The sequence below is a fragment of the Coenobita brevimanus genome, chromosome 93 (assembly GCF_032717465.1).
Source record: "Coenobita brevimanus isolate Jiangsu-jjx chromosome 93, ASM3271746v2, whole genome shotgun sequence".
Classification (NCBI taxonomy): Eukaryota; Metazoa; Arthropoda; class Malacostraca; order Decapoda; family Coenobitidae; genus Coenobita; species Coenobita brevimanus.
This window is the reverse complement of record NC_137046.1, coordinates 41002739-41029485: the sequence shown is the minus strand read 5'-3', so window position 1 is coordinate 41029485 and position 26747 is coordinate 41002739. Positions and strand designations below refer to the sequence as shown.

Below are 26747 nucleotides of genomic sequence, written 5' to 3'. Positions count from 1 at the left end.
ACACACACACACACACACACACACACACACACACACACACACACACACACACACACACACACACACACACACACACACACACACACACACACACACACACACACACACACACACACACACACACACACACACACACACACACACACACACACACACACACACACACACACACACACACACACACACACACACACACACACACACACACACACACACACACACACACACACACACACACACACACACACACACACACACACACACACACACACACACACACACACACACACACACACACACACACACACACACACACACACACACACACACACACACACACACACACACACACACACACACACACACACACACACACACACACACACACACACACACACACACACACTTCATGCTCAAGGGGGACAGTACCCACCTACTTCTTCAGGGAAACTTTTCACTTCCTGAGCAAGGCACGAACCCCCATCTTAGCAGATGCTAGGTGAGAGCATTACCACTGAGCCTGTGACCAGTGTGTGTGTGTGTGTGTGTGTGTGTGTGTGTGTGTGTGTGTGTGTGTGTATTTTCATTTGTTCCATGTTTTACAAGCATGATACATTGATGGTGAATGATGTGTCCCCAGCCATCATCCATTCACTTAATGTAGTGCTGCCTACTACTTCCTTCACATTTATCATTCTTCTTCTATCTGTACCTCTTTTTTCATATTTCTCCCATCCTTCCCTTAACTTTTTATTACTTTTTTTTTTTTTCTACTTCAGGTGGCTCTACCCTGAGTGACAAGGTTTATGGTTTCCAGCAACTCAGGCAACTGTTTACAGTGCTGGGTGGTAGCCATATAACCAGATCACAGGGATATGTTTAGCCTATTATGATGCCCTTGCTAACTGGATGAAGAGACGCATATGCGGCATCCATTGGGGAACCAAACCTCCGCACTTTTCCGTCTGCCTCATTGTGATGAGGCACTGTCTGCTATATGAACATCAGTTCATTACATGAGATGGCCCTGTAGGGGCAGTTGCTTGCCTGGGTTCGATGGGTCTGCCTTGCCAGACAGACCTAGATAATTCAACAATAACAACAGGATGATATTTTTGTGCATCTCTTGCTTCGCCATACTTGATGAAGCACCAATTGCAGCTATCAGGGAAGTTACCGTTGTGTAATTAGAGAGTTTCAGGATTCCTCCATAAACTGGATTATCAGTTTTGTACAACTTGTAAATCTTTATTGGTATATTGTACATTCCTGTTGGAACAGTAAACACTGGTAATTGGATGATGGATGAATGAATGGATTGCTTTTTTCAAGCCAAAACTTTGAAATAAGGTTCCTCCGCCATAGGAACTTTAATATCAGTATTTGCGAAACTGTACCATATATATATATATATATATATATATATATATATATATATATATATGTGCATCAGTGTTTTTAATCATGTATATATGTTGTTGCAGTAAGTTGTGGTGACTGATGATTATATTTCTCTACAGCCTAAGCACAAGAAAACAAGAAAGTTTGCAGTGATGAAGAGGATGATCAGCCTGAATGACCCGCGACTGTGAGTACTTTAACTGTTTATTTTGGAAGACCTTGTAAGTGCATGTATGTGTCACCTTTGTTCACCCAGTGGCAGCTTACCATACTATACAGTCTCTGACAGAAGCATTGATCAGTCCACTTACCTTGATGTCTTTTTGGCAGACTTCATCCCAGGTCGTCTTAGATCTGTGTCTTGGTGTTCTACCTTCCACATCAATGCTTATGTCTCTTCTCATAATTTTCATCTTTCATTCTCTCCACATGTACAAACTACCTCAATCTACATGTAAGCATCACAGTACTGTACCGCTATTCAGTTTCCATTTGGACGCTCAGCTGTGTATTTGTAAATCTACCATTTATGACAGTCATTTAAGAAAGTGATGCGCATCCATCTTGTCTCAGTACCCTCAGACCAGCTGATGTCATCCTTGACTGTCATCGCACGTCTCAATAATAAAGCATACAGCTTTCCTGTAGTGTTCATGGAGAGTCTTCATGGCGTGAGAACAGGCAACATGTGAGAATATGCAGCAGAAATATTTTGTAGTGAGTAGGCATGTTTAACATGTCATTATTGTTTTGGTACTGTTGAAAGTTCATGGCAGTATTTTAGAGCATGAAGTGCCAATAAGGATAGCAACAACAGGGCAAAAAAAGTTGCAGGTACAGTTCAGTATTTACAGGCAGTCTGTAAGTTTCAAGCAGTGTGGTAGCATTGTGTTTGTTTACATTCAACTTTATGGACCTCTTCATAGGGTACGTAGAATGGAATCTAAGTAACCAAGTACTGTACATAGAAATTGCTGAACAAAGTTTCTTAAAACTAAGATTTCAGTTATTTTTAACTTCCATCATATAGGTGGAATGTAGGTAGTTTGAAGGGTAGAGGGGATGGGGGAAGTGCTGGAGACTCTGAGTAGGAGGTGGTGGGTATTGTTGTGTACAGGAAGTCATGTTCAGGGGAGGGTCAGCTAGGATGATTGCAGGGAGGAACTGTTGGTATAAGCCATTTTGCTAGGGAAGTGTAGATGGATATGGTGTGGGTGTGCAAGATGAGAAATGGATGGAATGTCATGCATGTAATGAGAGTAAATGAAAGGATTATAGCACTGAAAATATTTGGTAAACTCATAATTTCAATCATATCAGCATATTCTCCACAGCTTGGCATTGATGATGATGAAAAAAGATAGATTCTTGGATGACTTGATACATGTGGTTGGTGGTATGGGGTATTGTGAAACTGTAGTGTCGGGTGGGGATTTAATTGATTATGTGGGTGAAGCAGCTCAGGGATATGAAGGGGTGCATGGGGGATGTGCGTATGGTACGAGGAGTATGAATGAGAAAGGATACATGAATTTGGGAAGGCAATGAACATGATTGTGTGCAACATGCATTTTAGGAAAAGAGAGAGTAGGCTGATTATACCTAAGTCTGGGGGTAATAATAGCCAGACTGACTCTTTTCTGGTCAGGAGGGCTGATCTGAGGTTGGTGAAGGATGTTAAAGTTACAGGGAGCAATGAGTTTGTGCAGCATCACAGATTACTGATATGTGTGACATGGTTCTGAAGAAGGGGGTGATGAAGAAGAGGACCTGTGCGCCCAGGAGGAAAATATGGAAGTTGAAAAACCAAGCAGTAAGTGATGCCTTCTATAATGAGATGAGTGGAGTGGTGGCTGTACAGGGAGCTGTAGATAGAAATGTTAATACACAGTACAGAGCTCTGAAGAATAATCTCATGAAAGTTGCAGATTCATTTTATGGGTAGACATGGGTAACACGGTAACATGGTGATGGGATAAGGGTGTAGATTGCTGCATCTGAGGAGAAAAGATTTTTCCTGGAATGGAAAAGGGGTGGTAACAAAGAAGAACTTGGTAAGGAAGAGGTCAGTTATGTTGGAACTCTCTCCAAGGTGGTCAGGGATACAGGTAGGTTGCTGTACAAGCTGCGCTAGGTCATTAAGGACAGAAAAGATGTAGGCATGTTCACCAGGTGGATCAGTGAAAGGAGAGGAGAGCCAAAGGTGGTGGTGAACATTGAAATCTCCTAGAATGGAGATATGAGAGAAAGGAGAAATGAGTAGGATTTGTTCCATTGTAGATGTAAGACAGTTGAAGAATTTTTCATAGTCAGTAGAATTAGAGGATAAGTAAACAGCACAGATATATTTAATCAGAGAATGACGGGAAAGCCAAAGCCAGAGATTAGAGAATTCAGAAGAATCAAATTCAGGAACACAAGAGCAAGATAAGTCGTTGTGTACATATACACAACAGCCACCTTTGGCTTTGAAATGAGTATAAAGTAGGAGGGTACAGAAAAGGGTTTGCTATCAGTTGCCTCAGACAACTGAGTCTTAGTTAAGAAGAGAAGGTGAGGTGTAGAGGAGGAGGAAAGGTGGTGCCCAACTGAGGGAAAGTTAGAGGAAAGGCTGCGAATGTTGTAGAAATGAAGAAGTGGGTCTGACAGTGGTTCCAGGCAGCTTGTTGTGTCGTCACCGGGAGAGGGGCAGATGGTGGGGGCATATATGGTCCTCCCCCCCTCCCCCCTCGGGGACTTTGAGGCTTGGTTGTTAGATGCTTTTTTTTTTTTTTTTTTTTTTTTTTTTAAAGGAAGTGTAGTTCGGTGCTGACAGTTAGAAAAACTTCTGTTGGAGAGCTTGCCTGCCTACTCACTGTGTTACTGAAACACTGAAAAAATTCAGCAAAGGGAGATGGTCAGGAACTAGTCCTGAGGGCTAATGAAATGGGAGCTCCAGCTCTCCCTGTCATCAGCTTTCCATCCACCTTGGGAGTATTGCCGTGCTCAACTGGTGCTACAGTCTACTGCTGTTGAAAATCTACTCCAGTTGACTCCACCTTGTTGAGAAGAGCTGTATATGTGTAGCCTCCCCACACATGAGAGTTGTACTCTACACAGAGGCGAATAAAACCTGTGTATAAAGTCAAAGACTGTGCAAGAGTAAAGAAAGCATGGAGTTGGCTTAGCACACCCAATATCTTGGAAGCAGATTTTCCAGGAGAGGTAAAATGTTGCGATAAATCATGAGAAATTGAAACCCCAAGTATGTTAAAAGATGATGCAGGATTGAGTTGAATACTGATTCTTTAAAAATTAAAGGGCACTCCTGTGGAAGATTTTGTTGGGTTGATAGATGTAAGAACTGAGTTTTTGGTGCATTAAAAACAAGATATTTTATACCCCATCACAGATATGAGCCAAGTCAGACACTAGGTGTGCCATAGCCTCATCCCATGTTTGTTGATGTACCTGCTGAGATGGACACTGCAGGAAGCGAATGGAAAGATGGAGGGTGGAGTCATTAGTGTATGAGGGGATAGTGTTAGATGTGCAGCTTAGAAGGTCATTGATGAATAAAAGGAGGAGGGTTGGTGATAGGACAGTCCTGAGGAACACCACTATTGATAACTCTAGGAGACGACCAGTGGCCATCTACAACAGTGGTTACAGAACGACCAGAAAGGAAGCTAGAGGTGAAGACACAGAGAAAAGGATAGAAACCATAAGCCTTTGAGATAAGTGCAATAGTAATGCTTTTGCCAAAGTCCCAAAAGGAAGATGACCTGGAGCCTGAAAGGTAGGTGAGAAGATGATCAGTGGAGTGTCCCTGGCAGAACCTGTACTGACAGTCAGAAAGAAGGTTGTGACAGGAAAGATGCTTTAAGAGTTTTTTGTTATGAATAGACTCGAAAACTTTTGAAACACAGGATGTAATGGCAGTTGGGTGATAGAGGGATGGGAATGGTCACTCTTCTTTGGGACAGGCTGATTGATAGCAAACTTCCAGCAAGAAGGAAAGGTGCAAGTTGATAGTCAAAGGCAAAAGAGTTTACCTAGGCAGGGTGTAAGCACAGAAGCACAGTTCTTGAGGACAACAGAAGGAACCCCATCAGGACCATATGCCTTGTTAGTATTGAGGCTAGATATGGCAGAAAATACTTTAGTTGAAGAAGCTGTAATGTCATCCATGAGGAAGTCAGAGGGGGGAAGTGATGGAGGAACAGCTTTGGAATCGTCTAATGTGGAATTGAAGGAAAAAAGTCTGAGCAAAGAGTTGTGCTTTATCAGAAGAAGAAATAGCTACAGAGCCATCACAGTGGAAAAGAGGAGGGAAGGATGATGAGGTAAAGTTCTTAGAAAGGTTTAGGCACGGTGCCAGAAGGAGTGAGAAGAATTCGGGTTGGAGAGTTCAAAGCATTTAGTACAGTATGAATGAAATTATTTTTAGCAGAGTGAAGAACAGACTTTGCACAGTTCCAGGCAGAAACATAAAAGAGATGAGATTCAGGGGTGAGTTGACTCTGGTATCTTTATTGGCTTTCTTGTTGTGGACAACATTAGAACAAGTGTGGTTAAACCAAGTTTTTTTTGTATTATCTGCAGGATATGAGAAAGGAATGTATGCTTCCATACTCAAGAGGATAACCTCCGTAATGTGTAAAGCACACTGAAATTGTTTTTGGCCATGGAAACAATAATCATTCCAGGGAAAGTAAAAGAAGTACTGCCATAGGGCCTCCCAATCAGCAACTCCAAAATGCCACAGCCACTTCTTCTTGGGTGAATGCACAGGCCCAAATGGAGTGATAGGGCAGGTTAGGTGATAAAGTTGTGATCGGAGGAGCCCAACGGTTAGAAAAAATTAACAGCCTGAGCAGAAGGATTAGTTGTAAAGAAGATAGGTATGTTGGAACTCTTTAGAAGGCAGTCAGGGATACGGGTAAGGTGTTGTACAAGCTGCTCTAAGCCATTAAGGATAGAAAGGATATAGGTTTGTTCACCTGGTGGATCAGTGAAAGGAGAGGAGAACCAAAGATGGTGGTGAACTGAAATCTCCTGGAATGGAGAGTTCAGAGAAAGGAGAAATGGAGAGGATGTGTTCCATCTTAGAAGTAAGATAGGGAAAAAATATTTCATAGTCAGTAGAATTAGGGGATAAGTAAACAGCACAGATATATTTGGTCAGAGAATGACAGGCATGCCGAAGCCAGAGAGTAGAGAATTCAGAAGATTCAAGTTCAGGAACACGAGAGCAAGGTATGTTGTTGCATATATATATATATATACACAACAGCCACCTTTGGCTTAGCAATGAATAGAGAGAAAATACAAGGATACAGAGAAGGTTTTGCCAACATTCGCTTCAGACAGCTGTGTCTCAGTTAGGAAGAGAAAGTGAGGTTTAGAGGAGGAGAGGTGGTGTTCAACAGAGAAAATTAGAGGAAAAGCATAAATGTTACAGAAATTAAGAAGTGAGTCAGACACAGGTTCTTGGCATCTTGCCTGGAGAAGAGCTGTATGTTGGGAGACCTTCCCACAGATAAGAGTTGTACTCTACACAGGGGTGAATAAAACCTTTGTATAAAGTCAGTAATTGTGCAGGGGTAAAGAAGGCATGGAGCCGGCATAGCATACCTAATATCATGGAAGCAGATTTTACAGGAGAGGTAGTATGAACTTTCCTAGATAAATTGTGAGACAGTGAAACCCAGATATGTTTGAGTTGGATATTGTTAGAAATTAGAGGATACTCCTTGGGAATATTTTGTCAAGTTGATATTAACCCGTGGCGTCCCGTCAACGTGAATTAACGTCCACGCGTTTTGTCACTGCCAATCTCGTTGACGTTCATAAACGCGAATCAATTGCAAGGTCCCTAGTTTGCACAATTTTCAATTTTCTCGAGTGATTTTTGGTACGTATACAGTACACGGGACACCTTCCTCTACAAGATGCCAGGAAGGGACAATGCCTTACCCAGCATGACCTCCCCCCCCCCCTGCACTCCATTGTCTCAGCAATTCACCTGTTACCAGTGACCTGGCCAGTAAAGCCATGTCATGCCACGGTCCGAAATTCAGGGCCAGAGTGATTCCCCAATCGATGACAATGTGGAGGACAAACTTTACATAGCATTAGAGGAAGAAACAGTCAGAAATGATGATCAGGTAATGTCGCCAAAAAAGGTCAAGTATGTTGATGTATTTCATGAGTGAAACAATGCTTATATTGCCTATATTACTGTGTGAAAACCAATACTGTATTCTCTCATACTACATATAAATTCGTACCAAATAAATAAATAAATACTGTTTATGAGTGGTGTGGAATGGTTACATTCCCATAGAACTCGTTTTCTTTGGAGCCAGCCTGATAGAAAACACAGTAAGGTGAGGAGGTACTGTTACCTGTATCGGGTATTTTAAACCTCAGGTGAGTGATTTCTCTATGGTTTTTCGATGTTTCTCACCAAAAGTGGAGGTTTGGGCCAAAAAATTTTTTTTCCAAAAATGGTTGGAACTGGGGGGAGTCAGTGGTGGAAAAGTGGTCAGGATGGGGCGGGTTAAGAATTGAGGTTTTGATGCATTTAAAACAACAAGATTACTTTTACCCAAGTCAGAGATATGAGCTAAGTCAGACATTAGATTTGCCATAGTCTCATCCTTTGTTTGTTGAAGAAACTGTTGAGATGGATGCTGCGGGAAGTGAATGACAAGGTGAAGGATGGAGTCATTAACATATGAGTGGATAGGGTTAGATGTACAGCTTAGAAGGTCATTGATGAATAAAAGGAAAAGAGCTGGTGATAGAACAGAATCCTGAGGAACACCACTATTGATAGTTCTAGGAGAAGAATGGAGGCCATCTACAACACCTGCCATAGAATGACCAAAAGGAAGCTAGAGAAGAAGACACAGGCAAAAGGATAGAGACCATAAGAGAGCAGTTTGGAAGGTAAAGATTTATGCCAGACTCAATCAAAAACCTTTGAGATGTCAAGTGCAGTGAGAAAGCTTTTGCCAAATTCCTGAAAGGAGGATGACCAGGAGTCAGAAAGGTAGGTGAAAAGATCACCAGTGAAGCATCACTGGCGGAACCCATATTGATGATCGGAAACAAGGTTGAGATAGAAAAGACGCTTTAAAATTCGTTTTGTTAAGAATAAACTCAAAACTTTTGAAACATTAGATATTAAAGCTATTTGGCGATAGTTAGAGGGATGGGAATGGTTGCCCTTCTTTGGGATAGGCTGAATGAGAGCATAATTCCAGCAAAGAGGAAAGGTACAAGTTGACAAAGATGAAAGAGTTTACTGGGCACGGTGTTAGCACAGAAACACTGTTCTTGAGGACAGCAGGAGGGATCCCATCAGGCCCATATGTCTTGTTTGTATTAAATCCAGTGATGGCAGAAAATATGACAGCTGAAGAAATTTTAATGTTTGCCATGATGAAGTCTGAAGGGGGAAGTGATAGAAGAACAGCACCAGAATCTTCTAAGATAGAATTGGGGGAGAAAGTGTTTGCAAAAAGTTCTGCTTTATCAGTAGAAGAAATGGCTACAAAGCTGTCACAGTGGAACAGAGGAGGGAAGGACGATGAGGTAAAGTTGTTAGAAAGGTTTTTGGTAAGGTGCCAGAAGGAACAGGAAGAATTTGAGTTGGAGAGTTCAGAGCATTTAGTACGAATGAAATTATTTTTAGCGGAGCGAAGAACAGATTGAACAATTCCAAGCAGAAACATAAAAGACATGAAATTCAGGGGTGGGTTGGCTCCAGTACCTTTTATAGGCCTTCTCCTTGTTGTGGACAGCTTTAGAACAAGTGTGATTAAACCAAGTTTTTTTTCTTTTCATTAGTCATAGGATATGAGAAAAGAGTGTATGCTTCCATACCTGAGAGGATAACCTCCGTAATGTGCAAAGCACACTGAGATGGCTCTCAGCCATAGAAGCAATAATCATCCCAGGGAAAATCACTCAGCCATAGAAGCAATAATCATTCCAGGGAAAATCAAAGAAATACTGCCTTAGGGCCTCCCAATCAGCAACTCCAAAGTTCCACAACCACTGCTATATGGGTGAATCCACAGGCCCAGCTGGAATGATAGGGCATGTTAAGGTGATAAGCTTGTGATTGGAGGACCCTAACGGATAGTAAAAAATAACAGCCTAAGCAGAAGGATTAGTTGTAAAGAAGAGGTCAAGTATGTTGGAACTCTTATGAAAGGCAGTCAGGGCTACGGGTAGGGTGCTGTACAAGCTGCTCTAGGTCATTGACAACAGAAAGATGTAGGCTTGTTCGCCAGGTGGATCAGTGAAAGGAGAGGAGAGCTAAAGGTTTAGGTGAACATTGAAATCTCCTAGAATGTAGATTTCATAAAAAGGAGAGATAGAGAAGATGTGTTCTATTTTAGAAGTAAGATAGTCGAAGAATTTTTCTTACATGGTAGAATTAGGGGATAAGCACAGATATTTGTATTCAGAGACTGACAGGACAGCCAAAGCCAGAGAGTAAAGAATTCAGAACATTCAAGTACAGGTACACGGGAGCAGGATACGTTGTTGCGTACATATACACAACAGCCACTTTTGACTTTGAAATGAGTGTAAAGTAGGAGAATATGGAAAGGGTTTGTTGTCGGTTGTTTCAGACAGTTGAGTCTCAGTTAGGAAGAGGAGGTCAGATTTAGAGGGGAGGTGGTGTTCAACAGAGAGAAAGTAGAGGAAAGGCCATGAATGCTGCAGAAATGAAGAAGTGAGTCAACCAGTGGTTCCAGGCTTTTCGGTGTGTCGTCACTGGGAGAGGAATGTATAGTTGGGACTTTGATGTTCCCTTCCCCCACCCTGAGAACTCCAAGGGTTTATATTGAGGTGCCATTTATTTTCTTTTGTTGAGTTTTGATTAGGAAGTGGTGTGTAATGTGCATGTAGTATGGTGTTGGCAGTTAGAGAGGAACTTGTATTGCAGAGCATGCTGGCCAGTTTTTCTATACGGCGTGGTGTTCTTTCTGACTTTTTCCTGCCGGCTTCGGCTGGAGGGTTTGGAGGGCGGGGGAGAGCCTTCTTCTTTGCTATCCTTATCTCATTCTAGTAGTTCAGTTACTCTTCTAGGAGCTGCCTAGCATGGGCCAACCGGCCTACTGCAGTTATCCTCTCTTCTTATGTTCTTATGTTCTTATGTTCTTTTCTGTGTAACTGAAACAGTGAAATGATCAGCAAAGGGGGATGGTCAGAAGCTAGTCCTAAGGGCTGATGAAATGGGAGCTCCAGCTGTCCCTGCCATGAGCTTTCCATCCACCTTGTGAGCACATCTCTTCGCGACCGGTGCTACAGTCACTCAGACAAGATTTGCTGCTATAAAGATATCAGCGCACATGTTCTGCAAATTTTTTCTTTGTATACAATGAAAGGGTCACTGTTTGTGTCCCCTCGTAATTCATGATTGTGCTGGCTAAGAGTGGACAGAGTTACTGTTTACTTTACAGTATTGTATTTTGGTTAAGTCAAAACCAGGTGATTTTATTCAGTCAAGTAGAGTCCTAGAATTCAGAGGTTAAGGTGTGGGACAACAAGTTTTGGGATAGTTATTCATATATTATTACTGTAATTCAATTTAATATTGCCATCTTAAATTTCATTCCTTAATATATAGTACAGTAGTATTGTACTTTATATAGCTTGAGGGGTTAACTTTTTTATTTTCCATCAACCTAAATTAGTTCAGGGCAGGAAAAAAGCACCATTCATCTATTTTTGTTCATCTTTCACATCTGTAGTGGGAATATTTATGAATTTGATCTCTTAATCTTGTATTATACGTAGTTTTTCCTCTTGCTCCATGTCAATTGCCCCCCATTTACTAAAGTTCTACATCTGTTCTGTACTGTAAGAGTCATGATCCTGCTTAACTTTTTCTGCTTTGTACTTAACAATGTTATATCTTGAAATTAATGTGATCTGTTATTTTCTGTTTTTCAATTTTCAGAAAACCAGAAGACAGGCAGCCCAAGAAGAAGAAGAAGCCAAATCCTAATGAACCCAAGATTAATGAAGCGTAAGATATTTTTATTTATTTACAAAGTGAATATGGCATCACAGTGTACTAACAAAAAAAGACAAAGTTATTTGTTTGGTGAATGTAGATGCTGTCATTTAGCCAGTTTTGTTAATAATAAATAGCTAAATATTAGTGAAAATAGCATGTCTTGAATTGTTACTTGTTGTTCTGCCTTTGGTAAGTATGTAGAGAGAATAATTATACAGTACAGTAATCACATGGTCATCTGCCACAATGCAGCCAAGGCCTTGTCGGATAATGCATTTTTTTTTGGATAATGCCATACTATTCCCAACCCCCTCCTACAGGGGATAAAATCCGTAGAAAACCATATACCGTATAGGTCTCTCTTCCAAGACACAAAGCCTATCTTGATAATAATAATAGTAATAATAATTTGGTCTTTTGTTTCTCGAAAGCACTAGTTCTTCCATGGGGAATTCACTAGCGCTCGACACACATACTGGTAAACATTATTTTTACAATTACAAGAATTGTGATATCTCTCACATACAGTACAAACTTCATCAGTAAAAAAAATATGAAAGTGGCACTAAGTAAACCTTATAAACATCTGTCATATAATACTGATATTCCAATTGGTATCTATATATTTTCATTATATAATTCTTAGACAGGTGTCTATTTATTTTCCTTATGTAATTCTTCGACAAGCATTCATATGTTAACATGCCTTTGGCTCTATTACGTCAGATAGTGGAGGGATTACTGTAGATAGATAGATAGACATTCCAATGACATCAGTATTGATGTACAGGACCAGCTAGGCTACTAGGCTGTGACAAAACTTTCTTGTACACCTGCATTTAATATTAATATCATACAGTTTTCATAATATAAGGTACATCCTTTTTGTGAAGGTAATAAAGTACCATATGATTAACAGTTCTTTGTCCTTCATTACCATGTATAAAATGATATGTAGATTGTGCACATTTGAACAGTACAGTGATGAGTAATTTTCATAGCTTACTGAACTTATTACTGTACAGTGAAGGTCCCGTTTTGCAGTTATTATTCCATGCATTATTATTTGTATCACAATAACAAAAAAGGTTTTGTTTTAGCTTCTCATATACGCTGACCGTGACAATTGGAAATTGTATGATACAAATGGATTTGTAGCTTAAGATGTCACACAAATTTGTACTGTCTCCTTTGCTACTATTCTAATGTAATGATAATGTAGGCTGTATTATGCAATTGCTTACTGGATTTTTTTACTGGAAAGGTTATTTTTACAGTGATTGTCCATCATTAATGAAATGATGATAACATAGTTGCATATTGTGCAGTTCTTGCACAGAACTTTGCAAATTTTACAGCCTACTAACCTTTACTATTGGAAAGTCAAAATATAGGCTTTTCTCTGTAGGTATAGTCCCTAGCTGCTATATATATATATATGTAAACTTTTTAATTTCCATATAATTCTTATTACTTATTTAATAAAAATAAGGTAAGCATACCTTATAGGCTGCAGTAATACTCATATAATACTTTAAAAACAAGGATGTGGCCAAACAGAGCCTTGGTAAGGAAAATATCCATGCATATTATGACAACTGACTGTAGATAATAAGTATATAACAGTTTTATAATGAACTGTTTTATAATGCCTCTCTTGCTTTATCTTGTCTTATTTGCTAAATTTAATATTCAAGTCTGTACTGTGATGGTCTGATTTGAAAACAGTTTCTTGTTCCCAACTTTGTGAAGTCAGACTTAAGCCTAGATTCAGCATATGGCCAAGTCAGGTTGGCTGAATCCAACTTGAATAGGTCATGAACCAGGGCTTGGGACTGTCCCATGTCTGACAGAAGCTTTGTTCTGGCATTTGGGTTTGCTGTTATATATCCCTTAATGCTGTTCCTGATGTCAACCAGTCAGCCACATTATAGGCAAGTTGACTATAGTAATTGGTGGGGCAGGTGTATCCCTGTACTAGTACAAAGAAATGGTTTCTAGACTCCTTCTACTTTAGTCATGTGATAATATATGCAAGGAATGCATGTACTTTATATGGGTTACACTTTTTTCCTTGGAACAAAAGCCCAATAAATTATAGAGAATTATATATGATTATGGACAGGTTTTCAGTGCAAAAGTGGAAATGATGCTGAAACACCATAATGTACTGTATACTGTATTCTTAATTCCAGATCTGTTTCTTGAGTAAGTGTAATTGATCTAAAAAAAAAAAAAAAAAAAAAACTATGTTGGCCTGTTGTTCATAAACAGCTACAGTATACAGTAGTTCCGTTATTCCAGATAACTGTTACAGCACTTTATCTAGATGAGCCAGGAAGTATAGTATTTATAGTTCATTGTAGTACAATACTCCATTAAGTTTTGTTTTTATGTATGTTAACTTTCCTTGCAGCATTTGGTGTAACATGGTGTTTGATTTGTTGTTTACAGACCCCAGTACTCCTCAGCATTGTTCTTTGAATACAACACCCAGCTAGGGCCTCCGTATCGGATTCTCATTGACACTAATTTCATCAACTTTGCTATCAAGAATAAAGTGGATGTTGTGAAAGTAAGTGATTTAAAGTACTTTCAGTTTATGTTGGCACTGTGGAGATGCAAGACAAATTGCTGAAAGATAGGTGACTCATAGTGTGATGTGTTGGTGAACAGAAAGGGACTTGAATTGGTTGAAGAATTTTAATTACAGTACTGTAGAGATGTAAATGTAGTTATTGGAGAGTAAGGTGTCTTAAGGAAGAAGGGTGAGTGGTGCTCTGCAGGTCTTATTATGAAGCAAATGACTGAGTATGGAGAATGCAGGTGGATTTCTTAAAGGTGTTATTGTGCCCTTTAACTCTTTCAGCTCAGGCACTTCATTTTAATTTTGATCTGGGAAATCCCAGACAGTTTTTTTGCAGCTCTGGTAGACTGGTAAGGTGTCTCCAGGTTGTTAGTATTTGCTGTTGTTATGGTCACAGACTCGTCTGACTGCAGGCTGAATATTCTCTCCTTTCACAGGCCACCATCCTATTTTGGGGGGATAGGTAAAAAGTTAAGGACATTTGTATAACCAGGCAACTCTGCCTCCTGGATATATTAGTACCACCATAGGAGACTGTCCCTCTGCAGCACCTTTGTATGCTTTTTGGGTTAAAAACAGTCTTAGTAACCCCGTCAGTCTGGGTGTATCATTAATAGTTTATTCAGCGTTAGTCACTTGTCCATGGGCTGAGGGGTTAAAATATAGTTGTAAGACTTTGGCATGATATATTTTGAAAAGTGTGGAATGAGGGCTGTGGAAAAAAAACACAAAGGACTGTCTGTGGGTTGTTTAGCTTGGAAAGGATTAGAAATGGGACATTGTGATTAAGCAGATTAGGGATGGCTGTTGATTGGAGGGTTGGAGAGTGTGCTTAAACAATTGTATGTTTAGAGAATGGATGTAAATACGGTGGGTAAATAACATGTGGGCGTCAGATGGAAGCTGGGAGGAAGCATGATAGACCAGGAAGTGGATATATCAGTATGGTTAATGAATGTATGAGAAACTAAAGTATGGAGGTTGAGGAAACCAAGGAGTTAACATGTAATGAAAATGGGTGGATGAAGTATGTATGGAAATGCACATGACAAGGGATGTTAAAATTTGGTAGGTATTGGAATTACTCTATCACTCAGGTGTTACTGATGTACATCTAAAGGAAAAATAAATGTGCAGGTGCATAGGTATTTGGGACCAGTTACTTTTGGGGAGCAAGCATGTTTGCTCCCTGCCCCCTCCCCCCAAAAAAATATTAGTAATGATAAGCAGCAGCAGCAACAGCAGAATAAGCCTACTGAAGCAGCACCAGCCCAATGCAAGACGATTACAAAGACCTCTCCCTATTCTTTTGCTCACCTCTTTGTGCTATTGGTCTGTTCTTTTCTCTTTCAGCACATTTTGTGGATTTTCACCCTGTCTGGTGTATCTGTCTGTCAGTTTACCACTTCTGGCCCCATCTCTAAGCTGTCACTTTTGTTCTGGTGACTCAGTCATCATTTTCATCTTTGTGTAACCTACTGACAGTAATGTCATGGTTTTTTCTTAATCATGTCTAACTTCTCATGTTTTATTTTCTCAAATCATACCTAATATTATCATATTGATAATACCAAAGACGGCTTAGACAGATTTGTCTGTATGCAGTGTTTATTATTTTCATGAGTGGTCAGGACCTACCGACATCATCATGCCAAGATCTGGTAACGTTCAAAATGCTCTAATTACGTACACTCAGGCATATGATATGTTTTGGTTAACGAAAGGGCGAGTCTGTGATATCATCTATCACTGTCACAAATTGAAAGAAAATGTTTGAGTCAAAGTTAATGTGAGGGGTAACCTATGACTTCAGTTTTCATCTTAAAATAACACTAGTCAGTGTGGATATCTTGTCATAGAATCCTCAACATATACCATAAATGCATTGTAATATTTAACATGAAATCATTATTATAAAAAAAAAAAAAAAGAAAGAAAGAAAAGAAGGCTCAAGAATTCCATACACAGGTCATGGCATGTTTACCAGATGCATTTTCCCAGCTGACTTTGTGTAACTTAACTACCTCTTTTGTTTTCATCTTAGTATTAGTCAGTAAGCAGAAACCTTTCCTTCAGAATTTGTAGGTATTTGCCATCATTATAGACCATCATTGGCATGAATACAGTGTTAAAATGAATACCACATCCTGAAAAGCCTAAATAAGACTTCTCTAACTTGCCAGGCTGTCCAGGCTGTATGGGTAGTTTTTGCTTCTGAGGTGGAGTCAGGAGTAGACTTCATCTTGTATGAATTATTTTATGGCCCATTTCATAGGGTGTGCTTTATGGTTGTTTTGCCATATGTTTACCTTTTGTTTTTCAGTTCGACCTCACATTTTCTGAGGTGGAGATTAGGGTTAGAATGAGGATGATTATGATGTTTATAGCTGCACCATTTTGTAGGGCTGGAATAAGCTGAAATAAAAAAATTTATTTTCCTGTACAGTTAATGTAAATTCACAGGAAAACTGTTGCATTTGAAACCTTCAGACATTTTTCTCACATATTTGTGCCAGTTCATTAACTCTCTTCTCTTATTCAGAAATATTCATGTCCTGAAAGAGATATAAGAACCCATTTTCAGTGTCGTTTATGATATGTAATGACGAAAAATAAGGATTAATTGATGTTCACAGGGAATGATGGATTGCCTCTATGCTAAGTGCATCCCGTATGTAACTGAATGTGTTCAGGGGGAGTTGGAACGCATGGGTGAGCGGTACAGACTGGCCCTCAAGGTTATTAAGGATCCACGCATTGAGAGCCTCCCCTGTATGCACAAGGGAATATATGCTGATGACTGTCTTGTCCAGCGTGTCACCCAGGTATGCAAAATTGGTTTATTCTTTTGTAGAAGCTATAATTAGAGCTTAATTGACTGTAATTGGTGTATTATCAGGTACAGCACCAACAGATAACAGTTTGTTTCAGAGAAAACTTAGGGATGTTAATAGTTCACTAACTTCAAGGTATATTGGGAAGTATCAATAATGTTTTTCCACCTGAATTGTATTACTATAAGTTGAAAACGTGTTGTATTTAACATTACAATACAGAACTCTACAGGGATATTGTATGGAATGTTATTTTTGTACTGATTAATGAAATGGTTCTTTGCAGCATAGAAAAGAATGTGAGAGTTGTCCTGTGCATACACGGTGCCTCCAACGCAAACCGACAGTTAGACGTTTGATCCAAGATGACTCCCTAGCATTTATATTCATTGTGATCATCTTCCTTTCATTCCGTTTCATGTGTGCAGTGCCCTTGATACACTATTGCTCTCATCAATAATAGCGCAAATGCTCAACGAATAGTCACGGCCAACAATATGATAGGGTTACTTCAAGTGATAACCCATCGCATAGCAGTTTATCGTATACCAGGGACGGTATGACCATGTAACCTAAAATCTAAAAAAGAAAATTACCCCTTTAGGATTGTTTTTGGGGACCCTCAATAGCACCACGCCTGCCACTAGGTGTAGCTTCCTTGCCAGACATGATTTCCAAGTCACAAGATTCAGTACAGTATTTCATTTAAAAAAAGTTATCACTTCCATTAAAACTGCACACTGTTGTTTGTTATGCATTTTCACTGGTACTGTATTTGGTGTTAGCAGTGGTGTTTCAGTGGCTTTTCACGCACAAAATGGAAAGGAATGGCAGACAATCACAGCAATTGTAAACACTTGGTGGCCATTTTAGCTCAGTCACATGACTGAGAGGCACAGCTATCAGCTGACTGGGAGGCTGTGTATGCATGATTTCCAAGTCAAAGTTTCAGTACAGTATTTCACTCACAAAAAAGTTATTACATCAATTAAAACTGCACACTGCATTGTTTGCTATGCACTTGCAATGTTATTCGCATTAGCACTGGTGTTTCAGTGGTCTTTCGTACATAAAATGGAATGAAAAGCAGATGATCACAGCGAATGTAAATATTGGACGGTCATCTTGTCTCAGTGAGCTGACTGGGAGGTATCACTCTAGTGAATTTGTGATCATTTCACCATCTTTATTCTGAAAATGGGTCTAACCTTTTGTTTATCGTTATGGCAATTTATTACCTAGCGAACAGATATATTGTGAGACCTTACTCTAGTGTAATGTGTGATATTAAATGGAGTGATAACTTTCTGTGTGTGGAATACAGAAACTTGTGACTTGGAAATCATGTTTGGCAAGGGTGCTGCCCCTAGTGGAAAGTGTGATGCTAATGAGGGCACTGAGGGCAAACCTAAAAGGCTATTATTATTTTTTTTTTTTTCAGACTTTAGGTTGAGTGACCCTAGACCCCCAATGTATCCCCATTAAATGCGTTATACTGACCTTAAACCCATGTTATGTTGACCTTGGTACAGTATATTGTAAAGCATTGTTTTGATGAGTTTGCACTTGACATGACCCCATCACATAGCAAGGCGTGACTGTGCATTCTGGTTCCATACATCTTCTCACCATTAAGAAACACACACACACACACACACACACACACACACACACACACACACACACACACACACACACACACACACACACCACCAGTACTCAGGCCCGAGAGAACTGAATGGGAAGGTGAAGGGTGGAATCATCATCGCATGAGTGGATAGGGCCAGATGCACAGCTTAGAAGGTCACTGATGAATAAAAGGAAGAGAGTTGCTGATAGGACAGAGCCCAGAGGCATACCACTGTTGATTGATCTAGGAGAAGAACGATGACCGTCTACATCAGCAGCTATGGAACGACTAGAAAAGAAGCTATAGATGAAGTCACAGATAGAAGGAGAGAAACTGTATGAGGGCAGTTTGGAAATTAAAGATTTATGCCAGACTCTATTGAAAGCCTTTGAGATGTCAAATGCAGTGGCAAAGCTTTCGCCAAAGTCCTGAAAGGAGGATGACTAGGAGTCTGAAAGGTAGGTGAGATGAATGCCAGTGGAGCGTCCATGACGGAACCCATACTGACGATCAGATAGGAAAGATGCTTTAAAATTTTTCTTTTAAAAATAGACACAAAAACTTTTGAGATACATGATGTTAAAACAGTTGGGCAGTAGTTAGAGGGTTTGGAATGGTCACCCATGTTTGGAACTGGCTGAATGAGAGCAAATTTCCAGCCAGAAGGAAAGGTACAAGTTGATAGACAAAGGCGAAAAAGCTTACCTAGACAGGGTGTAAGCACAGAAGTCCAGTTCTTGAGGACAACAGGCCCATATGCCTTAATACTGTAGTATTGAGGCCAGTGAGGGCAGAAAATGCATCAGTTGAAGAAATTTTAATGTCAGCCATGAGAAAGTTTGAGGGAGGGAAGTGATGGAGGAACAGCACTGGAGTCATCTAAGGTGCATTGGAGGAGAAAATCTGAATGAAGAGGTGTGCTTTATCAGTAGAAGAAATAGCTACTGAACCATCAGAGTAGAAAAGAGGAGGGAAGGATGCTGAGGTAAAGTTGTTAGAAAGGTTTTTGGCAAGGTGTCAGAAGGAGCGGGAAGAATTCGAGTTGGAGAGTTGACAGCATTTAGTATGAATGAAATTATTTTTAGCAGAGCAAAGACAGATTTAACACGATTCCAGGCAGACACATAAGAAAGATGAGATATGGGTGGGTTGGCTCCGGTACCTTTTATAGGCCTTCTCCTTGTTGTGGATAGCATTAGAACAAGTGTGAATAAACCAAGGCTTTTTTGCATTAGTCAAAGGATATGAAAAAGGAATGTGTGCTTCCATGCCTGAAAAAATAACCTCTGTAATGCGCATGGCACACTGAGATGGCTCCCGGCCATGGAAGCAATAATCATTCCAGGGAAAATCAAAGAAATACTGCCTGAGGGCCTCCCAATCAGCAGCTCCGAAGTGCCACAACTGATGTTTCTTTGGAGGGTCCACAGGCAGTACTGGAGCAGTAGGACAGATTAAGGTAATAAGGTTGTGATTGGTGGATCCCAACGGAGAAGAAAGATTAACAGTGTAAGCAGAAGGATTAGTTGTAAGGAAGATGTCAAGTATGTTGGAACTCTCTCCAGGGCAGTCAGGGATATGGGTAGGGTGCTGTACAAGCTGCACTAGGTCATTAAGGATAGAAAAGATGTAAGCTAGCTCAGGTGGATCAGTGAAAGAAGAGGAGAGCCAAAGGTGGTGATGAACATTGAAATCTCCTAGAATGGAGATATCAGAGAAAGGAGAAACAGATAGGATGTGTTCCATCGTAGAAGTAAGATAGAATTTTTCATGGTCAGTAGAATTAGGGGATAAGCAAATAATACAGATTTATTTAGTCAGAGAATGAGAGGAAAGCTGAAGCCACAGAGCGGAGAATTCAGAAGAATCAAGTTCAGGAACATGAGAGCAAGATAAGTTGTCCTGTAAATATACACAACAGCCACCTTTGGCTTTGAAATGAGTATAGAGAAAGTAGGAGGATACAGAAAAGGGCTTACTATCAGTTGCCTTAGACAGCTGAGTCTCAGTTAAGAAGAGAAGGTGAGATTTAGTGGAGGTGAGGTGGTGCTCAGCAGAGGGAATGTTAGAGGGAAGGTCGCAGATGTTGCAGAAATGAAGAGGTGAGTCAGACAGTGGTTCCTGGCTGCTCGTTCAGTCGTCACTGGGAGAGGAGCGGAGGTGGGGGCATTTATGGTCCCCCCCACCCTCGGGGACTCCGAGGCTTGATTATCAGACGCAATATTCTTTAAAAATTTTGAAAAGGAAGTGTGGTGTGTAATGTGCATGTAGTTTGGTGTTGACAGTTAGAGAAATTTGTATTTGAGAGCATGCTGGCCTACTCTCTGTTACTGAAACACTGAAAAAGTTTAGCAAAGGGGAATGGTCAGGATCTAGTCCTGAGGGCTGATGAAATGGGAGCTCCAGCTCTCCCTGTCATCGGCTTTCCATCCACCTTGGGAGTAATGCCCTGCCCCTAACTACTTCCTGCTTTCTTATTACATGCAATAAATCACATCTTTATTTAGACTGCGGAGGAAATAATGGCTAAATATTATGACTATAGTTGCAGCGCACGACTCTGAGTTGTCATTATCGTACCCTGGCAACCTGCCATTCAAAAGTGCATCCGCTTTCGTATCATATTATACACGAATCATATTATTATGCATGAATATATTATACACGAATATTATTATACAGGAACATATTACAGTACAGTATACACGAATCATATGCATCTCATATTACAGGGTATACTAGAAATCAGACGCACATTTCAATGATAGGTTGCCAGGGCACGATAATAACAACCTCAGAGTCACTCGCCGCGACTATAATTAAAGAATATAACAACTAATGGGTGAGGGGAGTTCGCACTTTTTTCGACACTTATGTACACCATTTACATACGTAAACCCACACAGCCACCACACTTACACACCACCAGTACAGTACTCAGTATACAGTACCTCACTCTTAACTCACTGGTGTCAGCCTTCAGTTCTTTTCTTTGTTTCTTTACCATCCACCTGACAAAGTCAGAAGAGGGTGTTGTTATCACTGGGATCAATAGGTGTCCATCAATAGAGTTGGGCAGCAGGGTGGCTGGCCGTGCACAGAGATTTTTGTCTCTGGGCCAGAACTCAGACGTATTCACTATAGAGTCATGAAATTTCATATAGTTATGTGTCTTATCATGAGCTTGTGGTTATTGATAGGTAGAATGCTGTGTCTTAAGTTTTTTTTTTTTTTTTTAATAATGAGAAATTTTTAAAAATAATTTTTCCAGAGATTTCAGTGCATCCTGCACAAGGAATCTGAAGGGCTCAGGTTATCCTCAAGACATTCTCCTTATGCCCACCTTTAAAAGAAAAGATTGGGTGAGGGGTGAGGACTGTTATGTGCTTGGTTAAGTGTGCAGGGAGGTGGGGGGGGGGGTATGTGCTTGGTCAGATGGAGGGTTGCAACAGTGTAGCTTGCCTATCTGTCCCCCCCCCTCCTCTCCCATACACCCACATATTATTATAAACCTTTAATGGTTTTCAGTAACACTTTATTAATCTGCAAAACAGTGTCAGGGGAACAACATTCTTTCACACAGAATCATGCAAAACATTGAATGAAATCTTCAGTAAATGTCATGTTAATGTTTCTTCCTCCCATATCCCATATTCTGATATTGACAGTAAATATCGATATAGGAAAAAATGCAAATATCGATGATATATTGGTTCAAGTGATTCGTATCGGCAACTGCACCACTGCTTTTGTCCAGTCTAGTGCTCAGCAATAAATTGGATGAATAATCTTGTTGTGTGTCATATTTTTTTACTCATTAGGTACAGTATCATTTCAGAGGATGTTGATGGGATATCTGTTTTGCAGCATAAGTGCTACATAGTGGCTACCTGTGATAAGGACCTCAAAAGAAGAATACGCAAGATTCCTGGCGTCCCAATTATGAGTGTTGGGCAGCACAAGTGAGTTATGTTATTGATTCTGTAGCTGTTTATTTTATGAAACTGATATGACTAAAAATATAGGAAAATTTGAATTGTCCTGGCTTTTAAACTACTGGTATCTTCTATGTATGATTGGATACATACATTTTGACTACTTGTAGGTGTAGTGTACTGTAAATTATGTTCTGGTTTAATTATTATTTCTGCAATTCAATAATTAGACATTGCCAGCATGCAGTTTTATGTATGTATTTTTCTTCGCCCATCCATCTGTCATTCTGTACTCTATCTTTCAATCTGGAGGACAGGGAAGAGTCATAAAAAAGTTTCATTTTATTATTTCCACCAAAAAATTAAAATTTAGAATACCTTTATATGACCACTGTCGTGAAAAAATTGTAATATGTATAGATAACCTCTGATTTGTTAAGTCCAAGCTGTATGTTATATTAGCAGCTGAAGAGAATAATTAGCTCCAGTAATAGATGACCATGTACTAGAGACAGTTAACTTTGTTGAATCTTTTAAGAGACAGCCCAAAGACTTTCTCATTTTGAGAAACTATGATCTTGAGAGAGTTGTTTTTGTGCATTATTACAGGTTATAATTACTACAACTTTTGCATATGAAGTTTGTATTATGTATGAGTGATGTCACAATTCCTTTAATTGTAATGGTGTAAATGTGTTTTGAGTGCTAGTGAATTCCTTAGAAAGGGTTGGTGTTTCCGAGAAACACCAACCCTACTCATCTACTCACTCGATATAGTGCTGCTCACAGGTGCCTGTCCTTTCCTCTCTTCCTTCCTTCTTTCCTTCCTTCCCCTTCTGTCTTTCTTTCCATCATTCTTCATCATTCTTTCCTCTTCCTTCTGTCTGCGGGTGACTCTACACAGAGTAACATGCCAATGGTTTCCTGAACACCAGGAAACCATTGACAATGCTGGATGGTAACCACATTATCAAATTTTGGTGCCTGGTGGATTAGTGGGTAATAAAGGCACTCCAGTCGGATTGACCTGGTGCTGGTTTATGTACATGGGATGGTTGGGGTTTATTGCTCACGTAATGCCACTCGGTGATGAGTGAGGCTGGTCACTCCCATCTTAAATGTCAGGACCAACTTGTCTAGCCTTGGGCTTCTACGCTTCTCATGGGGCACCACAGGATTGGATGTTGATGATGATAAAAGTAATAATAATAATAATAACAATAACACTAATAATAAAATTACATTATTATTATTATTTTTATTATTATTATTATTATTATTAATGGTAGGTGGGGGTACTCACCATCCACTCACCCAATGTAGTGCTGCTCTGGAGTGACTGCCCTTTCCTCCCTTCCCTCCTCCTTTCCCCTTCTGTCTTTCTTTCCATCATTCTTTCCTCTTTCTTCTGTATATGATTGTGTACCCCCCTGTGGCGGGGGGGACACAATCTGGCCGCACTATGGGGTGGTACTACTACTCTGTGGCCAGGTTGTGTTAGGAAGAATACTGCCACTGTATTCCCTGCGTGTCGTAAAAGGCGACTAAAAGGGGCGTGGTGAGGGGACTAGGGACCCCCTCCTCTGTTTTTTAGTTCCTAAAAAGAGACAGGCCAGAGAAAGGGATGGGGGATGGAGTTATCCCCGTACCCTGAAGATTGGGTCTATGAATGTGCGTGGATGTAGTACGATTGAGGCTAAAAGGGAGGAGATTGGGAGAATGTTTGTGAGAAGAAAGTTGGATGTGTTAGCTTTGAGTGAAACGAAGATGAAAGGGAAGAGTGAGTCTATGTTTGGAAGTGTGAATGGAAGATTGTCAGGTGTTGATAGAGGAAGGGCAAGAGAAGGTGTGGCCTTGTTAGTGAGTCCGGAAGTACAGCATTGTGTGATTGAATGGAAGGAGGTGTCATCGAGACTGATGTGGGTGAAAGCGAAATTTGAACGTGAGTTGTGGGTGTTTGTGAGTGCATATGGGCCTGGTAGTGAAAGGGATGAAGAAGAGAGGGAGTCTTTCTGGAATGAGGTTGATGAGTGTCTGCAGAGTTTTGGATTGAATGTGAATGTGGTAATGATGGGAGATCCGAATGCTAGAGTGGGAAATGTAGCAGTTGAAGGCGTAGTTGGTATGCATGGTGTGCCTGGAAGAAATGAAAATGGGGAGCGAATGATAGCAATGTGTGTTGAGCGAGAGATGGTGATTGGAAATACGCTGTTTGAGAAGTAAGATATTTATAAGTATACATGGGTGAGACAGGTGGGTGGAAGGGTTGTTGATAGAGCTTTGATGGACTATGTGATTGTGTCTAGAAATGTAATAGGAAGATTGTTGGATGTGAGAGTTCTGAGAGGGGAGGGTGGAGGTATGTCTGACCACTACCTAGTGGAGGGAAAGTTAAGAGTAGGTAAGAGATGGGTGAGAGCTAGGAGGGTTGGGTGTGGCAGGGAGGTTTTGAAAGTGAGTGAGTTGGATAAAAGAGAGAAAAAGATAGAGTATCAGGAGAAATTGAAAGATGAGTGGAATGCAGTGAAAGATTGGGAAAATGGCAGTGTGGAGGAGGAATGGCAGTTATTTAAGAGTGCTGTGGTGGGGCATGCAGAAGAGGTGTGTGGTGTGAGACGTGTGGGTGGTGGTGTAAGAAAAGGAAGTGAATGGTGGTGTGAGGAAGTAAGTAAGGCTGTGGCTGAGAAGAGACGTACATATGTAGTGTGGCTGCAGAGAAAGGATGAGATGTCATATGAGAGGTATAAGGAAAATAGGAATAGGGCGAGAAGGGCTGTGCGTGATGCTAAAGTGGCAGCAGATGAGAGGTGGGGTAGGCAACTGACAGAGAATTTTCAACAGAATAAGAAAATGTTTTGGAAGGAGGTGAAAAGGGTGCGAAAGGGAGAGTCTGGGAAGGAAGAACGAATAAAAGCAGAGGATGGAAGGATGTTAATTGAGATGGATGCAGTAAGGAAGAGATGGGCAGAGTATTTTGAAAGATTGTTAAATGTAGAGGAGGAAAGGGTGGCTGAGATTGTGGCGGATGGAAGGGTGCAAGGAATAAATGTGTTGGGAGAGTTGAATGATTCTTCGATCACGAAGGAGGAAGTGGAGAAGGCAGTAAAGGAGACGAAAACAGGGAAAGCTGCAGGTATGGATGGGTGTGCTGTGGAATGCCTGAAAGGTTGGTGGAGTGACTATTGTTGACTGGTTAGTAAGATTGTTGAATGTGTGCTTTGTGAAAGGTATGGTGCCAGTTGACTGGGCAAGTGCTTGTGTGGTCCCGTTGTATAAAGGCAAGGGTGATAAGTATGAATGTACTAGCTTTAGGGGTATAAGTCTGTTGAGTGTTGTAGGTAAGGTGTAAGGTAGAGTGTTAATTATGAGAGTTAGAGAGGGTATAGAGGGAGTGATTGGTGATGAGCAGTGTGGCTTTAGGAGAGGGAGGGGATGCGTGGATCAGGTGTTTGCGGTGAGACAAGTGTGTGAAAAGTATTTAGTGAAAGGCAAGGATGTGTTTTGGGCATTTATGGATTTAGAGAAAGCGTATAATAGAATTGATAGGGAGGCTTTGTGGACTGTTTTAAGATTGTATGGACTTGATGGTAGGTTACTAAAAGGGGTGAAAAGTTTTTGTGTAAATAGTAGAGCGTATGTAAGAGTGGGAGATGCTGTGAGTGATTGGTTTCCTGTGAGAGTGGGGCTGCGACAGGGATGTGTGATGTCGCCTTGGTTGTTTAATATTTACATGGATGGTGTTGTAAGGGAGGTGAATGCAAGAGTTTTAGGTGGAGGTCTGAGTCTGGTGAATGTTGATGGTGGAGAGTGGAATCTGAAGCAGCTGCTGTTTGCAGATGATACTGCACTGGTGGCTGATTCAGAGGAGAGATTGAAACTGTTGGTAGAGGAGTTTGGAAGGGTGTGTGAAAGGAGGAAATTGAAAGTAAATGAGAATAAGAGTAAAGTGGTGAAGTGTATGAGGTTGGTAGATGGTAGGGGGATGAATATAGTTTTGAATGGCGAGTTGCTTGAGGAGGTAGAGTGTTTTAAATATCTAGGGTCACATGTTGCTGTGGATGGAAGAATAGATGCAGAAGTGAAGTTTAGAATAAATGAAGTAGGAAAGGTGCTGGGAGGAATGAAAAAAGTGTTTAGATGCCGTTCGCTTAGAATGGATGTAAAGAGAAGGCTGTATGAGGGTGTTGTGGTACCGACTGCATTATATGGGGCTGAAACATGGAATATGGGTGTAGCAGAGAGGAAAAGTTTGAATGTAATGGAGATGAGGTGTCTGAGGAGTATGTGTGGAGTGACGTGTATGGATCGAGTGCGGAATGATGAAGTGCAAAGG

The 26747-nt window shown here is 40.5% G+C and overlaps 1 protein-coding gene across 4 annotated transcripts in view; it reads left to right on the top strand.

The window, feature by feature from the left end:
* The window catches only part of Bka (FCF1 rRNA-processing protein Bka), a 46411-nt gene that overhangs the window by 5498 nt on the left and 14166 nt on the right, over positions 1 to 26747 (top strand). For all 4 annotated transcript variants that reach the window (XR_013899585.1, XM_080282368.1, XM_080282367.1 and 1 more), the window contains exons 2-6: positions 1521 to 1588; positions 11369 to 11437; positions 13883 to 14003; positions 16652 to 16840; positions 22347 to 22441. Coding sequence is in view for 3 of the 4 variants with exons in the window: in XM_080282368.1 (XP_080138494.1) it covers positions 1521 to 1588; positions 11369 to 11437; positions 13883 to 14003; positions 16652 to 16840; positions 22347 to 22441 (542 nt within the window). In the remaining variant the exon portion in view is untranslated. The remainder of the gene's footprint in view (positions 1 to 1520; positions 1589 to 11368; positions 11438 to 13882; positions 14004 to 16651; positions 16841 to 22346; positions 22442 to 26747) is intronic.